The sequence below is a fragment of the Trachypithecus francoisi genome, unplaced genomic scaffold, assembly GCF_009764315.1.
Source record: "Trachypithecus francoisi isolate TF-2019V2 unplaced genomic scaffold, Tfra_2.0 Lachesis_group0, whole genome shotgun sequence".
NCBI lineage: Eukaryota > Metazoa > Chordata > Mammalia > Primates > Cercopithecidae > Trachypithecus > Trachypithecus francoisi.
This window is the reverse complement of record NW_022681453.1, coordinates 181261790-181286426: the sequence shown is the minus strand read 5'-3', so window position 1 is coordinate 181286426 and position 24637 is coordinate 181261790. Positions and strand designations below refer to the sequence as shown.

The 24637-nt window shown below is 39.3% G+C and overlaps 1 protein-coding gene across 1 annotated transcript in view; it reads left to right on the top strand.

The window, feature by feature from the left end:
- DYNC1LI1 (dynein cytoplasmic 1 light intermediate chain 1) overlaps nucleotides 1-19281 on the top strand; it is a 51243-nt gene extending 31962 nt beyond the window's left edge. Inside the window, exons 5-13 of the mRNA XM_033212899.1 lie at nucleotides 2717-2886; nucleotides 6913-7006; nucleotides 9956-10091; nucleotides 11524-11635; nucleotides 14768-14827; nucleotides 14956-15000; nucleotides 15621-15741; nucleotides 16651-16806; nucleotides 18356-19281. Coding sequence (XP_033068790.1) covers nucleotides 2717-2886; nucleotides 6913-7006; nucleotides 9956-10091; nucleotides 11524-11635; nucleotides 14768-14827; nucleotides 14956-15000; nucleotides 15621-15741; nucleotides 16651-16806; nucleotides 18356-18465 — 1004 coding nt within the window. The 3' untranslated portion in view covers nucleotides 18466-19281. The remainder of the gene's footprint in view (nucleotides 1-2716; nucleotides 2887-6912; nucleotides 7007-9955; nucleotides 10092-11523; nucleotides 11636-14767; nucleotides 14828-14955; nucleotides 15001-15620; nucleotides 15742-16650; nucleotides 16807-18355) is intronic.
- Nucleotides 19282-24637: the final 5356 nt, after the last annotated feature.

Genomic DNA, 24637 nt, shown 5'->3' with positions numbered 1-24637 from the left:
CAGAGTAGCTGGGACTACAGGCACGTACCGCCATGCCTGGCTAATTTTTTTATTTTTTGTAGACATAGGGTTTTGCCATGTTGCCCAGGCTGGTCTTGAACTCCTGAGCTCAAGCGGTCCACCTTGCTCAGACCCCCAAAGTGCAGGGATTACAGGCATGAGCCACCACATTCAGCTGCCTCTAATATTTTTTAATGTCACTTAGAGTTCTTCATTTGCCAATATCATGCTTTGCATAAGAAAATACATAGATGGGCCAGGCGTGGCGGCTCACACCTGTAATCCCAGCACTTTGGGAGACTGAAGCAGGTGGATCACAAGGTCAGAAGTTTAAGACCAGCCTGGCCAAGATGGTGAAACCCCGTCTCTACTAAAAATACAAAAAAAAAAAAAAAAATAGCCCAGCATGGTGGCAGGCACCTGTAATCCCAGCTACTTGGGAGGCTGAGGCAGAGAATTGCTTGAACCCAGGAGGCTGAGATTGCACCACTGCACTGCAGCCTGGGTGACAGAGCAAGACTCCGTCTCAAAAAAAAAAAAAAAAAAAAGGAAATACATAGATGAGCTCCTTTGTTGTTATTTACTGACAGTAACTTTTAAAGAGAAATTGACAGCTTGCTGGAATTTATGTGTAAGAAAACAGTAAAACTTGTATGTACTAAATCATTGAAAGAGATGTCTAAATACTTTTAATTGTTTGTTTGTTTGTTTGTTTGTTTACTATTGCCTGTGGAGTTTTTGTTGTTGTTCTTCCCTAAGTCTAGATTTATCCTAGAGTAGTAGTTGTTCAACTGTGGTTCCCTGGACCAGCAGCACTAGTATCAGTATAGCTGGGAACATGTCAAAAATACACATTTTTCACTCCCCATCCTGGACCACTGAACTAGAAACTCTTGAGGGTGGAAACGGTAATCTGGGATTTAACAAGCCTTTGAAGTGATTCTGGTGCATGATAAAATTTGGGAGCCACTGTTAGATTACAGCCTCTGATCTTAAGGGTGGTAGTCACTAGGGCTGCTAAGGATAAATACAGACCCCTGTGTTTCTGGAGGGAACGGTGCCCAACTGTTCGGGATTCCCTATTCCTTGACCCCATGTAAATTCAGAACAGTTTTCCTCCATATGAGTCAGTCTTCACGATCCAAAGATCTGGCTCATAATTACTTTAAGAGAAAAGACACATTTTTTTTCTAAGTAAGTAATAATGTACATTCTTTGTTTTTTGAAAATTGAAAATAGGGCTGGGCGCAGTGGCTACGCCTGTAATCCCAACACTTTGGGAGGCCAAGGCAGGCGGATCACAAGGTCAGGAGTTCAAGACTGGCCTGGCCGATATGGTGAAACCCTGTCTCTTCTAAAAATACAAAAATGAGCTGGGCGTGGTGGTGGGCACCTGTAGTCCCAGTCCGTTGGGAGACTGAGGCAGGAGAATCACTTGAACGCAGGAGGTGGGGGTTGCAGTGAGCCGAGGTTGCACCACTGCACTCCAGCCTGATGACACAGTGAGACTCCATCTCAAAAAACAAAGAGAAAAAGAAAATAGCCAGTCACAGTGCCTCACCCCTGTTATCCCAACGCTTTGGTATGCTGAGGTGGGAGGATTGCTTGAGCCCAGAGTTCGAGACCAGCCTGGGCAACATAGTGAGACCCCAGTCTCTACAAAAATAAAATAAAAAGTTAGCCAGGTGTGGTGGCACATGCCTGTAGCTACTCAGGAGGTTGAGCTAGAAGATCACTTGGGTTAGGGCTATAGTGAGCCATGATTGCACCATTGCACTCCAGCATGGGTGACAGAGCAAGACCCTGTCTCAAAATAAATCAGTAAATCAAACTTTTGTGTATTTTCCCCAGTATTTTTATTTCTAAGCTGGAATCATACTTTGGCTTTATTTATATCTCTTTTAATGTTACTATTTCCTACAACGTTAAATATTCTTTGAAAACTTGACATTTTATAGTTGTGTATAATTTTTTCTCATATACCATTTTAATCCTATTCTATGGACAGTTTGTTTCCAAATGTGTTTTGCTTTTAAACACGAAGAAAAGAGTTATATGGAAATCCCTGTGTGTGCGTAACTGATTGTGCCCTTGAGAATTCCTAGGAGAATAATTACTGAGTCCAAACATACATTTTCAAGTCTCTCGTTACGTTCACATTTACTTTATATTTTTTAGTGACAGTTTTGACAACCTTGCAAATAACTCCTAAAAACTGATCGGCACTGGTAATATTTCATCAGGTTGTACCAGGGTTACAGAATGAGCATGGACTAAGATTGAGCCTAGGTAAAAAAGGAGAGACCTGAAGGAGTTAGTATTAGAAAATCATCTAGACTATCTTTTAAGTTGTGGGATTTTTTTCTCCCACATTTATTTTTCTTTTATCCGTATAATGCCTTTTGTGAATTAGAGAAGGTAGAGAGACAAAACTAATTGTGACTTGACCAAAATAGTTTGCATAAATTGAGCCAGGTCTAGATAGAACCCTACTTTGTAGAGCCATCCCATGCAGTAGTAGTATTCTGCCTCCTAATTATTAATGTGGGTTCGTTGTTTGTATATTCTCTTTGAAATAGGTTTCTCAAATCCTTTTTGTTTTTTCTCTTACACAAGACTAAGTATAAATTGGAGTAAATTTTATCTTTAAATTATGGCAAGAAAAGTTACCTGCTGAAATAAAGCAATTTCTAAATTGTGTTTATTTGATTTTCAGTGATTAGAGACTTCCAAGAATATGTAGAACCAGGAGAAGACTTCCCAGCTTCTCCCCAGAGAAGAAATACTGCGTCACAAGAGGACAAAGATGACAGTGTAGTTTTACCTCTGGGTGCGGATACACTTACACATAACTTGGGCATTCCAGTACTAGTAGTTTGCACAAAGGTTAGTTTGCTTCCTAGGGATTCTACTACTGATATTCACTGAGGATGAACAACTGTTTTGTTTTCCAGGTTTTTTGGAGTTAACACATTAGTTCTCCTAGATGATTTTTTGTTAACAAATAATAGTTTAAAGTATTGAATGATATTAACTGTTGCTTTTGTGGTCTTAATTATAGTTTCTGTGAAAGAAAATGTTATTTCAAATCCTCATGATTGAATATCATTTTCATAATTCCCATGGAACTTCATTGTATGATCAGTCAGTTTAATAGAAATAATTACAGGTAAAATGATAGTTTATTGGTTTTTATAAACTTGTTTTTCAACATTTTTTTTTTTGAGACGGAATTTTGCCCTTGTTGCCCAGGCTGGAGCACAATGGCACAATCTTGGCTCACTGCAACCTCCGCTTCCCAGGTTCAAGCAGTCTCCTGCCTCAGCCTCCCCAGTAGCTGGGATTACAGGTGCCCACCACCACTCCCAGCTAATTTTTTGTATTTTTAGTAGAGATGGGCTTTCACCGCGTTGGCCAGGCTGGTCTCAAACTCTTGACCTCAGATGATCCACCCACCTTGGCCTCCCGAAGTGCTGGGATTACAGGTGTGAGCCACTGTGCCCAGCCTCAACATTGAATTTTTATATGTTCTCTAATATCAGAGGATTATGTACTTAAAATAGACTTTTAAACATGTAGCAGTGCTCATTATATGAAGTTGACATGCAGTTATCAAGTGTTTCTGGTTTTTAAAAAAGTTCTGATAGGATCACTATTATCAAAATTATATTATTGGTTATTTCACTGTATATGTTTTGTAATAAAATTAAGTTTCCTTTAAAAATAATTAATAGAGGGCCAGGTGTGGTGGCTCAAGCCTGTAATCCCAGCACTTTGGGAGGCTGAGGCGGGTGGATCATGAGGTCAGGAGATGGAGACCATCCTGGCTAAAACGGTGAAACCCCTCCTCTACTAAAAAAAATACAAAAAAATTAGCTGGGTGTGGTGGCGGGTGCCTATAGTCCCAGCTGCTCGGGAGGCTGAAGCAGGAGAATGGCATGAACCTGGGAAGGCGGAGCTTGCAGTGAACTGAGATCGCGCCACTGCACTCCAACCTGGGCGACAGAGCGAGACTCTGTCTCAAAAATAAATAAATAATTAATTAAAAAATACTTAATAGATCAGCCGGGCGCGGTGGCTCACGCCTGTAATCCCAGCACTTTGGGAGGCTGAGGCGGGCGGATCATGAGGTCAGGAGATTGAGACCATCCTGGCTAACATAGTGAAACCCCATCTCTACTAAAAATACAAAAAATTAGCCGGGCGTGGTGGCGGGCGCCTGTAGTGCCAGCTACTTGGGAGACTGAGGCAGGAGAATGGTGTGAACCTGGGAGGCAGAGCTTGCAGTGAGCTGAGATCGTACCACTGCACTCCAGCCTGGGTGACAGAGTGAGACTCTGTCTCGAATAATAATAATAATAATAATAATAATGATAGAAAAAAGATCAAGTTCATATTCTCCCCGCTTGGTCCTGAGTGTGTGTTTTTCCTGTTTGTAAGTCATGGAATAGTTAAGAAAATGACAGAACGTAAGTCCTTTTCAGACCTGAAATTAATGCTTTTTAATATGTAAAATTTGCACATATAAAATTAAAAGAGGGTATAGAATTTATTCATTGTTGGAGTAAAATTGATTAAAATATTTAAAACCTACCTTAGGTTTTACTTTACTACAAAAATGATCCGGCCGGGCGCGGTGGCTCAAGCCTGTAATCCCAGCACTTTGGGAGGCCGAGACGGGCGGATCACGAGGTCAGGAGATCGAGACCATCCTGGCTAACACGGTGAAACCCCGTCTCTACTAAAAAATACAAAAACTAGCCGGGCGAGGTGGCGGGCGCCTGTAGTCCCAGCTACTCGGGAGGCTGAGGCAGGAGAATGGTGTAAACCCGGGAGGCGGAGCTTGCGGTGAGCTGAGATCCAGCCACTGCACTCTAGCCTGGGCGACAGAGCGAGACTCCGTCTCAAAAAAAAAAAAAAATGATCCATAACAAAGGAATGGTGTGACAGCATTTAAAATAATTAAGTTAAAAATCTGCCATCTGATTTCAAGTGGTGGTTCTGATATAGTTGTCACGTACACCTTTTCTGTAAAACAGTGTCTTAAAATCTCACACTGAAATCCTTCTATGTGATTTGTTTTTTATTTTGTTTTGGTTGGTGAGGAGCTGTTTGTTTCCTGGAAGTTGGTTCCATTTTACAGCACTACTTGCCTTATGAAAAGCAGTCTTATTTTCCAAAAGAAAAATGTTAAGCTTAAAGGGTTCGGAATCAGTATCAAGTGAGTCATAGAGTCATAACATTTTCACACCAGAAGAGATCATCTACTGTATTTCATAAAATCTAAGACACTATTGGATGTATTTCAGTTTATGAACTTTTAAAATGTGTTGGGGTATGGGGAAGTATGTGTTTCCAAAGGGAGAGAAGTATGGTGGTTCAACGCCATCAGTTTAAAGACTCCAGAAATGGAGATTTCAGAGAGACTAAGTTTCTTGTCTTAAGTCCAGATCCTCTGATTTCAGTTAAAATATTTTTATTTTATTTTATTTTTGATATGGAATCTTGCTCAGTCGCCCAGGCTGGAGTGCAGTGGCGCCATCTTGGCTCACGGCAAGCTCCACCTCCCGGGTTCACGCCATTCTCCTGCCTCAGCCTCCCGAGTAGCTGAGACTACAGCCCCCACCACCACGCCCGGCTAGTTTTTTTGTATTTTTAGTAGAGATGGGGTTTCACCGTGTTAGCCAGGATGGTGTCGATCTCCTGACCTCGTGATCCGCCCGCCTTGGCCTCCCAAAGTGCTGGGATTACAGGCGTGAGCCACGGCACCCAGCCTTAAAATATTTTTATTTAATACTAAACCACCATGCCTTTCCAAAAGTGTCATTAAGTCAAAGTATAACAATTAGTTTTAATCATTTGAAATCACTGTATTTGATAAAGTGGGCAATGAAATGCTCATTATAATTATGTAATGAGACTCTGTTCTGTGCCGTATATATGTTTTTATTTTCATCTTTATGGAGAGTTTTGCTATGTTGCGCAGCTAGCCTTGAACTCCTAGGCTTAATCCTCCCCCCTCACCCTCCAAAGTAGTACAGGTGCATACCACTGCACCCTGTTAGGTTTTTTTTGGTTGTTGTTAATTTATTTTATGTATATATATATGTGTGTGTGTGTATATATATAGTGTGTGTGTGCATATATATATATGTAACAAAAAAATACATAGCAAATTTAACCCAAAACTAATATTGGGTATAATGACCATTATTAAATGTTTATTTTTATATTTTACACCTTCAATTCAGAAGTGTTTTGGTGAAATTATTTGGATGTTGTGATGTTTGAACATGACTTCTTTGTATTTTTCTTAGCATTTTTCTGTAGCAAGCAGCATTCAGGATTGTCTCATTGATTGTACGGGTGGCATTTCAAAAATCAGTTGTAATTTCCTTATTTTGTTATTAGTGAGATTGTAATAAGAGTGAATAAAAGCACCAGAAAAGAAATTAAGGTCACTTGAGAATTATCAGATAAACACAGGAGCAAAGAAGAAATGGTGAGAAGTAGAGACTCCCTGGATATGCAGAAGTGTTTTATAAAACTAAAATGGATGTTAGATCTTTTAAAACTTTGTTCCAGGTTATATAAGTAGTTGAGTTAGCAAGTATGATTTCTTAGAACACGCTAGGCTTGTTATTCTTCCTTCCCGTATGTACTAAAACTTTCTCTTTGGTGTTCTGACCAGAACATTAACATAGAAGTTAATGCTTTTTAAAAAGATAAAATTATCCATTAGTCCCTCCAACTAAAAGTTCATAGAGTACTTGGTATTCTGTGTCCTGCTGTTCATTTACCATATCAGAGTGGTACTTTTATGATGTTCCCCTGTCCAGAATTGAACTGTTTAAATTACTATATTTAGTTTTGATTATTTTAAATGTATTATTAATTATTTTAACTTAACAGTGTGATGCCATTAGTGTATTGGAGAAAGAACATGACTACAGAGATGAACATTTTGATTTTATTCAGTCACATATCCGGAAGTTTTGTTTACAGTGTATCCTTTTAAATACATTTATTGATTCAGTGTACCACTTTACCTTTTTTTGTTTTTTAAAGTTAAAAGAATTAAATTGATGGACTTGAGAAATTCTGTAAACATTCTCCTTCTGCCTCTGGTTGGAAATTTCATTTTAATTCCCAAATTATTTATATTTGGATATTTCGAGATAGAAAAGCAAATATTGAAGTATATTACTTTTATTTGCTGTGTTTAAAGTATGCTTAAGAAAAATAATTATCAATTGTATGCGGAAAAGTCTAGTAAGCTGTATGAACAGATCTGATTTAAAAACTGTATTTGTTGGTGGGTGGTAGGGCAAAGTCAATATTACGTTTTTTGTGTTTTCATTTGTAATTTATTTAGTGTGTTGTCATCTTCTCCACATATAGCCTAACAGTGGTTTCAAAATCTGGCTCTGCCTATCTAGACATATTGGATTAGAGTATTCCAAAGGGAGGCTGGAGAATCATCTATACTTTAGAAACCTTCCTGAAAAATCTATAATAGAAAGTCTTGTTAATCTAGATTGCAAGGATTAGGTAAGCCAGTGAGTAATAATTACATCTAAAAGAGGGAGAAAATGAAAGTTAACAGTGAATACTTTTTAGAGACTTTACTGTTGAAAACTTAGTTAACACCTGAATACACTGAAGAGTAAACTCACCAACCCTCTTGGATCAGATATTTTGCAGTTGCATTCCCCAGCCAAAGCTTTTGAGTCTGAAACGTAATGAAATGGTATTAGGAATAGATAGTAATGAGTAATACACACATGTTTATAGTGTCTACAATTTATAAATCATTTTCATTAGTGGGCATTTAATTTAAAGACCTCTTATAGAAAGCCTGAGTAAGATCACTTGACACTGATAGTTTCCCTTTCCCGTTTTCCCTTCTGTTCTTTCTCTTTATGGGCCTCTTTTGTCACCAAATGGCTAAGTTGGTTGAGTTAAAGGATACTAGTCTACCAAAATGTCTTCAGAAATAAAATAAAAAGTGGGAGTAATTGTAGTGTAGGTATCTATATCCCTTTTTTAATGTTATCTTTAGGGATTAGAAAATTTGAGAATAAACAGTCTCTTTAATCATTTATTTAATGCTATACTTAAAAATGTAAATACAGGGCCAGGCGCGGTGGCTCATGCCTGTAATCCCAGCACTTTGGGAGGCCGAGGTGGGCGGATCACGAGGTCAGGAGATCGAGACCATCCTGGCTAACATGGTGAAACCCTGTCTCTACTAAAAATACAAAAAATTAGCTGGGTGAAGTGGTGGGCACCTGTAGTCCCAGCTACTCGGGAGGCTGAGGCAGGAGAATAGTGTGAACCTGGGAGGCAGAGCTTACAGTGAGCAGAGATCATGCCACTGTACTCCAGCCTGGGTGACAGAGCAAGACTCCGTCAAAAAAAATAACAATAATAGTAATGTAAATACAGAAATGTAATCGGAAAGGAAGCTTTCTACCAAAATAGAGACCATTAGAGCCAGTTGATTTTAAAAGATTACAAAATGTGAGAAGTCATCTCAAAATAGTGAGGTATGTATTTATCAGTGACAGACAGTGACAGTTCAAAATCACTTTTATTAGTTTTAATTGCAATGTAAGTTTTTCAGTTACAGAAATCTTCCAAATTACCGTAATTTGGTTTTCGTTGTGGGGAAGGTCATTAATGCAAAGTTCATACAGTTAAACTTTTGCCTAAGATTATGTTTGTCTCTACCATGTTAAAGTTTCATATCAAAGTAAGTTTAGTAAGTTGTATTTAGCAATACTGCTTTTAGGTTCATAAGCCTCAGGTCATGTCCCAGAAAATATGAGTATCCCAGTTAAGAAGTTAGACTGAGGCCGGGTGCGGTGGCTCAAGCCTGTAATCCCGGCACTTTGGGAGGCCGAGACGGGCGGATCACGAGGTCAGGAGATCGAGACCATCCTGGCTAACACGGTGAAACCCCGTCTCTACTAAAAAATACAAAAAAACTAGCCGGGCGAGGTGGCAGGTGCCTGTAGTCCCAGCTACTCGGGAGGTTGAGGCAGGAGAATGGCATAAACCCCGGAGGCAGAGCTTGCAGTGAGCTGCGATCCGGCCACCGCACTCCAGCCTGGGCGACAGAGCGAGACTCTGTCTCAAAAAAAAAAAAAAAAAAAGAAGTTAGACTGTTCTCCCAGCATTTCCCCGTTGGCCTAGGTCACCATCTCCCTTGGAGAAACAAGGGCCAGTGCTAGAATGTGGGTCGTCATAGAATTTCTGGTAGCCACTCTGAACCCATCAGTGATCAGTGGTCACATTGTCCGTGTATGTCTTAGTATTTACATCCACTGTGTCTTTTGGATAAAAGGTCATCTTCATGTGAGGTTGTGTGATTTCAGGTTTTGTCATGAAATGTGCTTTTGCCTTGGGTTATTCCTGAAAGCTTCCTAATTGGTACCTGCTGGTTCACCTTTCAACATTGGGTTTCTTTTGCCCTCTGCAATGAGTGTCCTGAGCCTTATCCCTGAATTCTTAATTCCTGGGTTTAGTAAAAACTACAAAGAGGCACTGTTATATACTGTTTCTGTTGAAAAGGCACACAAAACAGCTGTTGATAAGTAATATTCCCTCCATGAAGTTTAGGAAAGTTAAAGTCATAAAAATTGTCCTTTCATGTGCTTTAAATATAGAAGTAGTAGTAGTGTCAGTATTTCTAGATTTACCTTTACTTCTTTTCTTAATGAGACTTCTACTTTCCTAAGTTAAATTGATTATGTAAAAATTCTTTTATCAGTTGTAGCCCATATGAAGGTAGTATTTTTTACTTTTGAAGTTCTTGATTACCATATAATATACCTTTAGAGTTATTTCTGAAACTAAAATGCATAGAAATAAAAGTTAAGCTGAAAACACAGAATTTTATGGTATTTGCTCATGACATTTGTCCAGAATTTTCTTTAACCATATTATCCAGATGGTGCAGCACTTATTTACACTTCAGTAAAAGAAAACAAAAATATAGACTTAGTATATAAATACATCGTTCAGAAACTATATGGATTTCCCTATAAGATTCCTGCTGTTGTTGTGGAAAAGGATGCAGTATTTATGTAAGTACACTCTTAAATATATAATTTTATCATGTATTATTGCTACTATTTGATGGTGAATCGTTATTTTCAGTTTTGAGTTGGGACCAATAGACCTTTCCATGATGAGTAAGTGAGAATCTGTCTGTTCCTAGATTGGTTTTTGTTTATAACCTGTCTTGATTTATCTATTATTGCCTTTTAGATTTACTGCTGGCCTGAGCCCTTTTTCAAAAGTTTTTACTATTTACAGCTAAACTGTCTACTGGGTGCCTATATTAGTGTATTGTATCTGCTTATTCTTTAATTGATTATGATAGATAAATGGCCAAATATGTGATCTAGACATGCTTTTAAAAAGTTACGTGGCCGAGCACGGTGGCTCACGCTTCTAATACCCAGCACTTTGGGAGGCCAAGAGCGGATCACCTGAGGTCAGGAGTTCGAGACAAGCCTGGCCAAGATGGCGAAACCCCCTCTCTAATAAAAAAATACAAAAATTAACCCAGGTGTGGTGGTGCACACCTGTAGTCCCAGCTACTTGGGAGGCTGAGGCCCAAGAATTACTTGAACCTGGGAGGCAGAAGTTGCAGTGAACCGAAATTGCACCACTTCACTCCCGCCTAGGTGACAGAGCGAGACTCCATTTCAAAAAAAAAAGAGAGAAAAGAAGAAAAAGTTACCTGAATAGTCCAGGCGCAGTGGCTCGTGCCTAAAATCCCAGCACTTTGGGAGGCTGAGGTGGAAGGATTATTTGAGCCCAAGCGCCCAAGACTAGCCTGAGCAACATCGTGAGACCCCATATCTACCAAAAATTTAAAAATCAGCCAGGTGTGGTGGTACGCACCTGTGGTTCAGCTACTTGGGAGGCTGAGGTGGGAGGATCACTTGAGCCTGGGAGACGGAGGCTGCAGTGAGCCATGGTTGAGCCACTGTGCTCCAACCTGGGCAACAAAGCAAGACTCTGTCTTAAAAAAAAAAGAAGGTAACAGTATAAAATTAGGAGGTAATAATTACTGCCCCCTTCCCCCAAGTTAACACCAATGACATTTGTAATGTTGATAATCTTTTTTGAGACAGGGTCTCACTCCTGTTGCCCATCCTGGAATGCAATGGCACAATCTCGGCTCACTTCAGCCCCTACTTCCCAGGCTCAAGCAGTTCTCTCTCAGCCTCCTCCCAAGTAGCCGGGACTACAGGTGTACGTCATCATGCATGCCCAGCTAATTCTTTTCCTTTTGTATTTTTTGTAGAGATGGGGTTTTGGCATGTTGCCCAGGATTTCATTTTAAATAGAAATTAGTAAAACATGGACATCATAATAAAAAGCTAATTCGTTTTCCATAATTGTTCAAATTGACTTCATAAAAGTGTTCCTTTTACATGATCTTGGACTGAATGAAAGAATGACTATATAAATGCTTGAGAATTTACCATATGTATTTCTTTCCAGTCCAGCAGGGTGGGATAATGATAAGAAAATAGGAATATTACATGAAAATTTTCAAACATTAAAAGCAGAAGATAATTTTGAAGACATCATAACTAAACCACCTGTTCGAAAGGTAACCGATTTAGTAAATAATTTCAATATTTAGACTTTAGACTGAGGGGAAGTCCGTACTTTAAGATTGAAGGTAGAAAGGCAAAAATGTCCTTTTTCCATCTGGAGGCTTTCTAAGTATAATTTGGGTGTGTTTCTAATGTACGGTTTATTTACATAAGGATTTGTTTTAGCAAAATATACATCAGCTATTCAGCTGATTAAATCTTTGCCCTTGGCATATTTATATTAGCAATTGTTAGTGCAGAATCCATATTCTAATATAGTGCCTTGGAAATCAGAGATTGGCATGAGTGAATATGTGGATCTTACAGAGTTTGAATAGGTAGAAGCCATGAACTTTCCAACCTAGAGCTTGGCCAAGAGCCAAGAAGACATTGCTAGAATAATTCTGTTGGTTCTATCTTTTGAGGCAGGTCTTGGATCTTCTCTCCAGTTAGTTACCCACATTAGCTGACAGCTATCCGAGAACTTGCAATTTTCTTTTTTTTTTTTTTTTTTTTTTTTTTTTGAGACGGAGTCTCGCTCTGTCGCCCAGGCTGGAGTGCAGTGGCCGGATCTCAGCTCACTGCAAGCTCCGCCTCCCGGGTTTACGCCGTTCTCCTGCCTCAGCCTCCCGAGTAGCTGGGACCATAGGCGCCCGCCACCTCGCCCGGCTAGTTTTTTGTATTTTTTAGTAGAGACGGGGTTTCACCGTGTTAGCCAGGATGGTCTCGATCTCCTGACCTCGTGATCCGCCCGTCTCAGCCTCCCAAAGTGCTGGGATTACAGGCTTGAGCCACCGCGCCCGGCCGAACTTGCAATTTTCTATATTGTTTTAGTTTAGTTTTTTTTTTTTTTTTTTTTGAGATGGAGTCTCGCTGTGTTGCTCAACCTGGAGTGAAATGGCATGATCTCAGCTCACTGCAACCTCTGTCTCCCAGGTTCAAGCGATTCTGTCGCCTCAGCCTCCCAAGTAACTGGGATTACAGGCACCCACCATCTTGTCCAGCTAATTTTTTTTGTATTTTTGTAGAGGCGGGTTTCACCATGTTGGCCAGGCTGGTCTCGAACTCCTAACCTCAAGTGATCCGCCTCCCTCGGCCTCCCAAAGTGCTGGGATTACAGGTGTGAGTCACTGCGCCCGGCCCAGTTTTAGTCTTAACTCTAACTATCTATTAAATCAGATCCCAGAAGATACACTGCTTTCCTATATCTTGATTTCATGTTAAGCAGTGTATAGTGTTCTATAGATAGAGATGTTTCTGAAAGCTCTATAAAAACAAGTATTTGCATAAATAGACTATCCCTAATCTGAAAATCCAAAATGCTCAAAAATCTGAAACACTTTGAGCACCAACATGACTCTCAAAAGGAAGTGCTAATTGAAACGTTTTGGATTTTCAGATTACGGATGCTGAACTGATAAGTATTAATGCAAATATTCAGCAATCTGAAACACTTCCACTTCTGGTCGCAAGCATTTCGGATGAAGGATACTCAACTTGTAGTACTTCTCACTGACTGACTTTAATCTTGACATATGTATCAAGAAAAAATAATTTTGATTTAGAGTCTTCAGAATCCACTCATAATATAAAGCATCCATCTTCTGTTCGTGGGTTATTGTTAGTAATAAGAAAAGGTCAGCCGGGCGCACTGGCTCACACCTGTAATCCCAGCCCTTTGGGAGGCCAAAGTGGGCGGATCACGAGGTCAGGAGTTCGAGACCAGCCTGACCAACACAGTGAAACCCTGTCTCTACTAAAAATACAAAAATTAGCCAGGCGTGGTGACGCGTGCTTGTGATCCCGGCTACCTGGGAGGCGGAGGCACGAGAATCGCTTCAACTTGGGAGGCGGAGCTTGCAGTGAGCTGAGATGGCACCATTGCACTCCATCCTGGGCGACAGAGTGAGACTCCAAAAAAAGAAAAAACGAAAAGGTCAAATGAAAAATCAGTTGGTGTGGTATTTGGTTTGGATATTTATTAAAATAAATGCATACATAAAAATAAAAGAGCAAAAATATTTTGCATTCTTTTACCAACAGATTGTGCTTTTTTAATTTATCTTTTTCTTTTATTCATTCCACAAATATTTATTGAGTATCACCTCGGGCTCTGTTTAGGTTCTAAGTGCTAAATGGGAAGGAGAGTGATACATATAATAAACCAATACATAGACACCTGTCAAGTAGTGATAAGTGCTACAGAAATAAAGCAGGGTGTAGGGAGAGTAAGCGAGGGGACTGGGCTGTGAGGCATGCTGTTTATGAACGCTGGGGGAAGGTCTTTGATAAAGAGGGGAGAATGCTGAAAGCAGAGGGAACTAAAAGTGCACATGCCCTGAAGCAGAAATGTATGAGGAAGACAGAGCAGGAAAGAGCTGTGAGGAAGGTTAGAGTGCTAGGAGATGAGAGGCAGAATTAAGTTATTGTGGGTCTTTAACATTAGGCTACAGTAAGGACTTGAGATTTCATTCTGAGTTAGATGGAAAGCGATTGAGAATTTGAGCAGGGGAGTGATATAATCTGACTTAACCTTTTAAAAGAATCACTGGCTCCTGGGAAGAGAATAGATTGGGTATGTGTTATACAGCAAGAATAGAAGCAGGAGACTTTGTAATTCCTTTTCCTAATTACTCAGCTCATAGAATAGCCATTATATTTTTATTTCAGAGAAACAAGGGACAAGTTGCATTTCACTTAACTAGGATATTACTGGCCCTTTTAAAACACCGCAACTGCTGTTTAGCAAATTTTGTGAGCATGATTAATATGCTTGTGACTCTAGGGTTGTGCTGTTCAACACAGTAGCCACTTGCCTCATATGCCTTTTAAATGTAAAATTAGATAAAATTAAAAATCAATTCCTTAGTAACACTAGCCACATTTCAAGTGCTGAGTAGCCACTGGTGGCTAGTGACTGCCATACTGAACAGCAGAGATACAGAACATTTCTAGAACTGTAGCTAGTTACTGGACATCTCTGCTGGAGGGCTGGGTAGGGCAGCTCACACATGTGAACGTAAATATAGTATAGGTAATGTTCAAATTCTTGAACTGTTTTTTAATTAGTCTAATCTAGAGAATAAGTTACTAATGGTGTTAGCATAATATATTAAACTTGCTCCTTTGTGCATTGCTCATTTCAGTTTGTACATGAGAAGGAAATTATGGCAGAAGATGATCAAGTGTTTCTTATGAAGCTACAGGTATGAAATTATATCAGAAGCAGACTTAGTATGGTTAATGAGTAAACTGTTGTTGTGTGTATTTTCTTTAAAAATACACCAGTATATGCTATGAATGTCTAAACTAGGATTATTTTGGTTTTTTTCAGTCCCTTTTAGCAAAGCAGCCACCAACTGCAGCTGGAAGGCCTGTGGTCAGTATTACAAATTTTGACAAAATGCTAAAAATGCAGTACATATTATTTTAGTTCTTTTTTCTTAATTATGTACATATTTCATATGCGTGTGCTTTGATACAAACTTGAATTCAGAATTCTTCTGTAATTTGTGAGATTTTAAAAGTGTAAAGATCTATTTGTAACATTTGTTGTGTGTCAATACTCAGCCGTTTATGTGTCATTTTACAAATTCTCACAACCACCTTATGAGACAGGACTGTTATTAGCCCCATTTTGCAGATGAGGAAATGGGAGCCTTAGGGAGGACATTGTGGCTTGCCTGATTATAAAGCTAGAAGAATACAAGTCCAGATTGGAAACCAAATCTGACTCCCAAGCTTGTAACTATACATCATCAGTCAATATGTTCTTTATTTTCTATGAAAGGAAAATTAGTATGTTGAAATGTAATGAGCCTCTGTCTGGCATTCTCTAATAATGAGGACAGGATTGCTAACAATTTTGTCAATGGCTTGCATTATAAAAGTACCAGCAGAACAGGGGATAGTTGCAAAGTAATTTCTTTTTACAATAATAACTTTTGTGAAAATGAAAGTTTCAGGTTTTTATAATTGTATTTTCCTATTTTTACATAGGATGCCTCACCAAGAGTCCCAGGAGGCTCCCCGCGAACACCAAATAGATCTGTATCATCTAATGTTGCCAGCGTATCACCCATCCCTGCTGGGTCAAAAAAAATTGATCCAAACATGAAAGGTACATCTCTTTTTAGGAGATAACAAGATGATACATTTTACGATAGAAATCTAAAATTTCACCTTTTGCCATAACTATTTTCATTCTTGTGCAATATCTTTTAGGCTTTGTCTCTATGGACATATAATCTCATAGTTAATTTAACCAGATTGTAAACCATTTTACAGTGTATTTGTGATGTATCATTTACATGATAGAAGTTTTGTTATATTTAATCACTTTCCTGGTAGATCATTGAAGAAATTCACAATTTACACTATAGTAGGTAATCTGCAATTAACATAAATAAAAAAACTATATGCATAATAGTTATTTCTGTAGGAACAATTGCCATAAGTGGGATTAGTACGTCAAAGAGTTTATGTTTTTATGCCTTTGGATAATATTTTTTCAAATGGATTGTTCAATCGTCAACATTGAGTGCTGCAGTTTTACCACAACCTAATTAACATGCTTTAAATACTACCTAATAAGAGTTTTTCCCCTAGTATTTTCTTTCTATTTTTGTTTCTCTTCTGTGAATTGTTTATTGCTATCATTTGCCCATTTGTCTCTGGGAACTTCTACCGGTTTTCATGTAGGATACCTAATATTTGAGGCAATTTCTCAACAGTTCTATTTTTAAAGAATTCTTTTCAAAAGGGAGATATATATTAGTATATAACATCTTTTTGTTTAAAATACCTTTGGCCTTTTAAAAATAACATTCTAATTTTTAAATAATTACACTCTTAAAGTTTACTCATTAAAGAAATTACTCAGCATCAAAAGATCAAGCTAGACTTGAATTTGGAATATAAAACTCTTAAATTTTAAGTTTATTCATTTTCTGTGTGTGATTACTATAATAATAATTTATGGAAAAATCTTATGTTTTGACTAAAGCTTTTTGTTTTTTGTTTTTTATAGCTGGAGCTACAAGTGAAGGCGTTCTGGCAAATTTCTTCAACAGTTTGTTGAGTAAAAAGACGGGCTCTCCAGGAGGCCCTGGTGTGAGTGGTGGTAGCCCTGCAGGTGGGGCTGGAGGTGGAAGCAGTGGTTTACCACCATCCGCCAAAAAGTCAGGTATGCGTATGGGGAGCAAGTCACTTTTTTAAAATAACAGCTTTATTGAGATATAATGAAGTTAGTTCACTGATGCATAATTCTGTGGTTTTGGTATCTTTACTAAGTTGGGCAGGCCATCACCATAATCTGATTTTAGAACATTTTTATCTCCCCAAAAGAAACCTCGAATCTTCTGTCTTTCTTCTGTGGATTTGCCTATCTGGACATTTCATGTAAATGGAGTTATACAATGTATGACTTTAACAAATGTTTTTGAAAGTCATACATGTTGTGATATGTATCAATACTTCATTTCTTTTTTTTTTTTTCTTTTTTGAGAAAAAGAAATAGCCCAGGCTGGAGTGCAGTGGCGTGATACTGCAGCCTCTGCCTCCAGGGTTCAAGTGAGTCTCCTGCCCCGGCCTCCCGAGTAGCTGGGATCACAGGCACCTGCCTCCATGCGCAGCTAATTTTTGTATTTTTAGTAGAGATGGTGTTTCACCATGTTGGCCAGGCTGGTCTCAAACTCCTGGCCTCAAGTGATCTGCCCACCTCAGCCTCCCAAAGTATTGGGATTACAGGCATGAGCCACCACACCCAGCCTTCATTCCTTTTTAATTGCTGAATAATATTTCATTATATGACTATACCACATTTCATTTATCCATTTACTGGGTGATGGACATCTGAGTTTCATCTACTTTTTGACTATTATTAATATGGTGCTGCTTTGAACATCCATTTTTGTGTGGATATTTGTTTGTAATTCTCTTGGGTAAGTACCTAAGTGGAATTACTGGGTTGTGTAGTAACTCGGTTTAAACAAAGGTTTTGAAGAACTGCCAAAATGTTTTCCAAAATGCTGTTATCATTTTAAATAGTCATCAGCAGGTTAGAAAGTATGTTTCTCCGTATCCTTGCCACATTTTTATTGTCATCTGTTGTTACCACTCATCATCTTCTCTAGATGCTAAATTTTTGTTGCTATTTTCTGTTTTACTATTCTTATTGTCCTGTGCCTTAAAAAAAAAAACAAAAACAAACAAACAAACAAAAAAACACCTTTCTGAGGTTAAATGACAGGTGCCTGTTTTAACTCCATTTGGTAACAGATCCACAATTTAAAATGAGGGAATTTGTTTTTTCTTGAAATGTATATTTATTTTAGTTTTTATTTTTTAGACAGAGTCTCACTCTGTTGCCCAGGCTGGAGTGCAGTGGTGTGATCTCAGCTCACTGCAACCTCTACCTCCCGGGTTCAAGCAGTTCTCCTGCCTCAGCCTCCTGAGTAGCTGGGATTACAGCAGGGTTTCACCATGTTGGCCAGGCTGGTCTCGAACTCCTCACTTGAAGTGATCCTCCCACCTTGTCCTCCCAAAGTGCTGAGATTACAGGCGTGAGCCACCACATCTGGCTTGAAATTTTTAAATTAAGGGTTGTTTATATAATTTAGTGTGCTAAATAAAGTTAATGAAAGTGTTAGCAATTTTTAAATGAAGAGATATTGGTGAAAATGATACTTTCACTTATATCTAAATCTTGTTTGTTTTCTTTTTCTTCAATGTAGGCCAGAAGCCTGTCTTAGATGTTCATGCGGAACTAGATAGAATTACACGAAAACCAGTTACAGTTTCTCCCACAACACCTACATCTCCTACGGAAGGAGAAGCTTCTTGAAGATACCAAATAAAGCCATTTATTCAGTTTTCTGGGATAATGTAAACATGCCTCTGCCTTTTCCTTCAAAAGTGGAATTAGAAAGCTGGAGTGCTTCTTCAGATGGACTAAATTTATGTCTTTTGTGTGTGAGTGTGTGTGTGTGGTTGCCCATTTTTTAGAAGGAGCTATACAGAAGAAAAATGATTCTACATTATGTAGGATTGCTGTTTGCATTGCCATTTTGCATAAGGAAGTAATTTTTGATTTTGAAAATCTCAAAACTTTTAGATCTGAAATACAACCATGTGATCGTATTCTAAAGGCTATTTAAAACGTAAAAGGGTTTAGGGGAAGGGCAGAAAACATGCAATTTGGGCATTGACTGACTTGGAAGTCTAAGCTTATTTTAGTTATAACCATTAAAATCATTTTTAAAAATGTGTTAGTTTTGCTGACAGAGAAAAATCGTCAGTTGTCAGATTTTGCACACCAAAATAAATGTACCACCACACACGAAATATGCTAAGAAAACTATCAGATAGCGTTTGATACACTAGTCATTGTCTCAGTCACCACTGATCCTGTAAGTTGTCACCAAAATATGATTTAGAAATACTGGCCAAGGTGTTTCTTTAACTGAGAAGAAAAGAAAGCACACTGCTTAAATGTGTAAAAGAAAAATGCAGAGGTTATTCAAATGTAAAGAGGTAACAATCTTTGGATTTGTCTATACATATATATATATGGCTTTGCCTTAATATACCCCCTTTTTTGTTTGTGACTTTCAACTGTAATCAGTTAATAAAGTATTTATTCTCTGCATTCAGGTTCAAATAACTTGTTGCATTCTCTTATGTTTAAATTTACATGTGTCAGGTAATAAATGAGATTCATTAGTACAGTCATCCCTTGGTATCCATGAGGGATTGGTTCCAGGACCCACCTCAGGCACCAAAATCTACAGATGCCCAAGTCCCAGATATAAAATGGCATAGTATTTGCATATAACATTCACATCCTCCTGTTTACTTTAAATCATCTCTAGATGATAATACCTAATTCACTGTAAATGCTATGTATATACTTGTACTGTATTGTTCAGAGGAAAATAACAAAAAAAGTGCCTGTTTAGTTGCAATTTTTTTTTTGAAATATTTTCCTTCTGCCGTTGGTTCAATCCATGGATATGGAACCCACAGATACAGAGGGCTGACTAATTTAAAATGTTTGACCTAATTAGTAATACAATTATTAAGCATTCTGACCTAAGAGATACATGAATACATGACATTCCCTATCCTATAAATTTCCTTAATTTGGGAATTTGCCTTGGTGAACACATCTTCCTCATAGGCACGCCTCAAACTGTAGAATTGTATGTCAGTATGTCTAGTAGATAAAAATACAGCCTTTTATCATTTAATGGGAAGAAGCTGATTTAAAAGCTTGGCAGTTGCACTAACACATAGCCACTCCGTTACAGGTGAGAACACCTGTTGCTGATTCCACCTTTTCAATACTCAGTTTTCAATTACTGTTTTAGAAACTTCAGTGGCCGGGCGCGGTGGCTCAAGCCTGTAATCCCAGCACTTTGGGAGGCTGAGATGGGCAGATCACGAGGTCAGGAGATCGAGACCATCCTGGCAAACCCAGTGAAACCCCGTCTCTACTAAAAAATAGAAAAAAATAGCCGGGCGAGGTGGCGGGCGCCTGTAGTCCCAGCTACTTGGGAGGCTGAGGCAGGAGAATGGCATAAACCCGGGAGGCGGAGCTTGCAGTGAGCTGAGATCCGGCCACTGCACTCCAGCCTGGGCGACAGAGCAAGACTCCGTCTCAAAAAAAAAAAAAAAAAACAGTAAGAACAAATGGATCTTTTTATTGAAGTTCAACTAAAGAACACATCTACATTTGACCTGAGTCATTTATATAGTTGGGTGCAAAATGGTTACTGCCCTTTAAATTGGTCTTTTGTTGCTACTTTGAAATCAATATTCTGAAGTTTTTGTAAGTTGGAAGACAATACCTCTATTATCTAACACAATCACTTCATTAAAACTTTAAAATCTATTTAATCTTAACAGTATTTGATGCCTTATATTTAATATAAATGTTAAAAATATACGAGAGGTTGGGTGTGGGTGGTTCACACCTATAATCCCAGCACTTTGGGAGGCTGAAGGGGGAGGATCGCTTGAGCCCAGGAGTTTGAGACCAGCCTGGGCGACATGAGACATCTTTACAGAAAGTTAGCAGGGTGTGGTGGCACATGCCTGTAGTTCCAGTTACTTAGGAGGCTGAGGTGGGAGGATCACAACCCGAAAGTCGAGGCTACAGTGAACTGTGATCGTGCCACTGCACTCCAGTTTGGGAGATAAACCTTGTCGCAAAAAAATATATATATAATATATATGTATAAATTATGTATGCATAGATGTGTATGTGTATATGTATATCTATATGTATAAATATATACATGTGTATGTATATGAGGATAAAATGGTGTTCATGGACATACAAAAATTTATGAAAACATTTTGATAAAATATTTGAGGTAGGCCGGGCACGGTGGTTCACGCCTAATAATCCCAGCACTTTGGGAGGCCGAGATGGGCAGATCACGAGGTCAGGAGATCAAGACCATCCTGGCTAACACGGTGAAACCCCGTCCCTATTACAAAATACAAAAAATTAGCCGGGTGTGGTGGGGGGCACCAGTAGTCCCAGCTACTTGGGAGGCTGAGGCAGGAGAATAGCGTGAACCTGGGAGGCGGAGCTTGCAGTGAGCGGAGATTGTGCCACTGCACTCCAGCCTGGGCGACAGTGAGACTCCTCTGTCTCAAAAAAAAAGAAAAAGAAAAAATTTGAGATAAACTGCCATTGATAAAATCTTTAGTCCAAAAAGGGTTCTGCAAAAAGGGTGGTGAAGATTCTCTCTAAATCAGTACTTGATGAAGTTAAGTGGAACTAATGAAAAAAGGAAAACTGCAGACAGTATTTGGTATACTTGGATATATCTGCTACCTTGTTTGCATGTATAAACCAACTCATTCTGTGTGTGAGACGTTGAACATGTATTAGAAAATCCTTGAAATTAATTGAGTTGTTACTTCAATTTACTGTAATTGTTCACTCTGGGATTTAGTTTAATCTTAAAACGTTGCATAGATCATGTTTAAATCTGAAACCTTCACGCCTGTAATCCCAGCACTCTGGGAGACCGAGACAGGCGAATCACGAGGTCAGGAGTTCAAGACCAGCCTGGCCAATACGGTGAAACCCCGTCTCTACTAAAAATACAAAAAATTAGCTGGGCGTAGTGGCAGGTGCTTGTAATCCCAGCTACTCAGGAGGCTGAGGCAGGAGAATCGCTTGAAGCTGGGAGGCGGAGGTTGCAGTGAGCCGAGCTCCCACCACTGCACTTCAGCCCCAGTGACAGAGTGAGACTCTGTCTCAAAAAAAAAAAAAAAAAATCTGAAACCTATTTTTGTACGAATTTTTTACAAGTACATGTTTTAAAACTATTTGTTTTTAAGCAAACTTTATTGAAGTACACAATACAGAAAAAATGTACAAGTGTATGATTTGAAGTATCACAAGGTGACCACATATAACCAGCACCAAAATAAGCAGCAGAACATTAGCCAGCCCTCACAGAAGCTTCCAGTGTGCCCCCTCAATCAGTATCCCCACCCACCAAGTAACCACTGCCTAACTTACAAATACGCAGATAAGTTTGGCTTATTTTTAAGCTTTATATAAATTGAATCTTACAGAGTTAACATTATTTTAGTGCCAGGCATCTTTCAATATCAGGTTTGTGGTTAATACATTTTGTTGCGTGTATCAATAGTTATTGCAGCAAGTTATTCCATTGTGCAAATATAGTATCTATTATGCTATAGATGGTTATGTATTAGTTTCCTGTTACTGCAGGAAATTATCACAAATTTGGTGACTTAAAACCATACAAATTTATTATTTTACCATGCTGGAGGTTGAAAGTCCAAAATAAGTCTCACTTGGCTAAAGTTAAGTGTCAGCAGAGCTGGCTTTTTTTTTGTTTTTTTTTTGAGGCTCTAGAAGAGTATCTGTTGTCTTTTTGGCGTCTAGAAGCTGCCTGCATTCTTTGGCTCTTGGCCACTTCTCCAAAGCCAGCAGCCTAGCATCTTCAACTCTGCATCCGTCACATCACTTTGTTTCTCATCTCCCTGTCTCCCTCTTGTAAGGACTGAAGTGATTAAATTGGGCCCCCTTGAATAATTCCATATACCCTCCCTTAACACTTTCAATATTTCACTGCACTCTCTTGCTTGCATTGTTTCTGAAAAGGAATCAGATGAAATTCTTATCTTTGTTCCTCTAAAGGGGCTTTTTTCCTCTGGCTTCTTTCAAGACTTTTTCTTTAATTTTCTGCAATTTGAATATGATATGCCTAGGTGTAGGTTTTTTTTTTTTTTTTTCATTTTATTTTCATTTTATTTTATTTGTTTTATTTTTTGAGACAAAGTCTCACTCTGTCACTCAGGCTGGAGTGCAGTGACTCAATCAGGGCTCACTGCAACCTCTGCCTCCCAGGCTCAAGCAATCCTCCCATCTCAGCCTCCCTAGTAGCTGGGGCTACGGGCACGCACCACCACACCCAGCTAATTTTTGTATTGTTTGTGAAGACAGGGTTTCACCATGTTGTCCAGGCTGGTCTCAGACTCCTGGGCTCAAGCAATCCTCTTTCCTCAACCTCCCAAAGTGTTGGGATTTCAGGTGTGAGCCACCGCACGCAGCCCATTTATCTTTCTTAATGCTTCCTGAACTTCATGGATCTATAGTTTGGTGTCACATTAATTTGGGGAAATTCTCAGTCATTGCTTCAGATATTGATTTTGTTCCTTTCTTCTCTTGATATGCCTACTATCTATATATTACACCGTTTGTAGTTGCCCCACAGTTCTTGGACATTTTGTTCCTTTGTGTGCGTGTGTGTGCATGTGTGTCTGTTTTCTCTTTGCTTTTCAGATTTGGAAGTTGCTATTGACATGACCTCCAGCTCACCAATTCTTTCCTCAGCTCAGCAATTCTCTCCTTCAGTCCAGTCTATTAGTGAGTCCACCAAAGGCATTCTTTGTTAGCTTTTTCTTAGTCTCTAGCATTTCTTTTTGATACACTCTTAGACTTCACCTCTCTGTTTACATTACCCATCTGTTCTTGCATGTTGTCTGCGTTTTCCACTAGTGTCCTTAGCGTATTAGTCGTAGTTGTTTTAAATTCATGGTCTGATAATTCCAACATCCCTGCTATATCCCAGCCTGGTTCTGATGCTTGCTCTCTCTTCAAACTGTTTTTTGTATGCTTCACACTTTTGTGTTAACAGTTGGATATGATGTACAGTAAAAGGAACTCTGGTAAGTAGTCCTTTAGTGGTATATAGAGAGAGGAAGCTTTCTATATTCCTATGATAAGGTCTCAGGTTTAGCAAGCCTGTGCTCCTGGGATGTAAACCTCACAAGTGCCTTTCAGTACCCCCACCCCTTTTAGGTGGACAGGATGTCTAGAAGGGGCTGGAGTTAGATGTCTCCCTTCCACCAGGTTGGTTTGGCTCTGATATTTTATTTATTTTATTTATTTTTTGAGACGGAGTCTTGCTCTGTCACCCAGGCTGGAGTGCCGTGGTGGGATCTCAGCTCACTGCAAGCTCCGCCTCCCGGGTTCACGCCATTCTTCTGCCTCAGCCTCCCGGGTAGCTGGGACTACAGGCGCTGCCACCTCGCCCGGCTAGTTTTTTGTAGTTTTTAGTAGAGACAGGGTTTCACCGTGTTAGCCAGGATGGTCTCGATCTCCTGACCTCGTGATCTGCCTGTCTCGGCCTCCCAAAGTGCTGGGATTACAGGCTTGAGCCACCGCGCCCGGCCGGTTTGGCTCTGATAAAACCTCAACAGGTAAGACTGTGGTAGAATCGTTTCTCTTGAGGACAGGGCTTGTTAAGAACAGAATACTCTGGCATATTTCAAAATGGTTACTTTTTCCCCCTCCCCTGCCAGAAGCATGAGAGATCTTCACGGTGAGATCTTCACTCTGATCTTCACTGTGAGAACCTGGGAGAGCTCCTAGAGGTAAAACTCACGAAGTGTGGGGACCCTCTTATGACTGGGTCTTTGTAGAATGACTAACTCACACACTTACCCAAACTGAGCCTCTG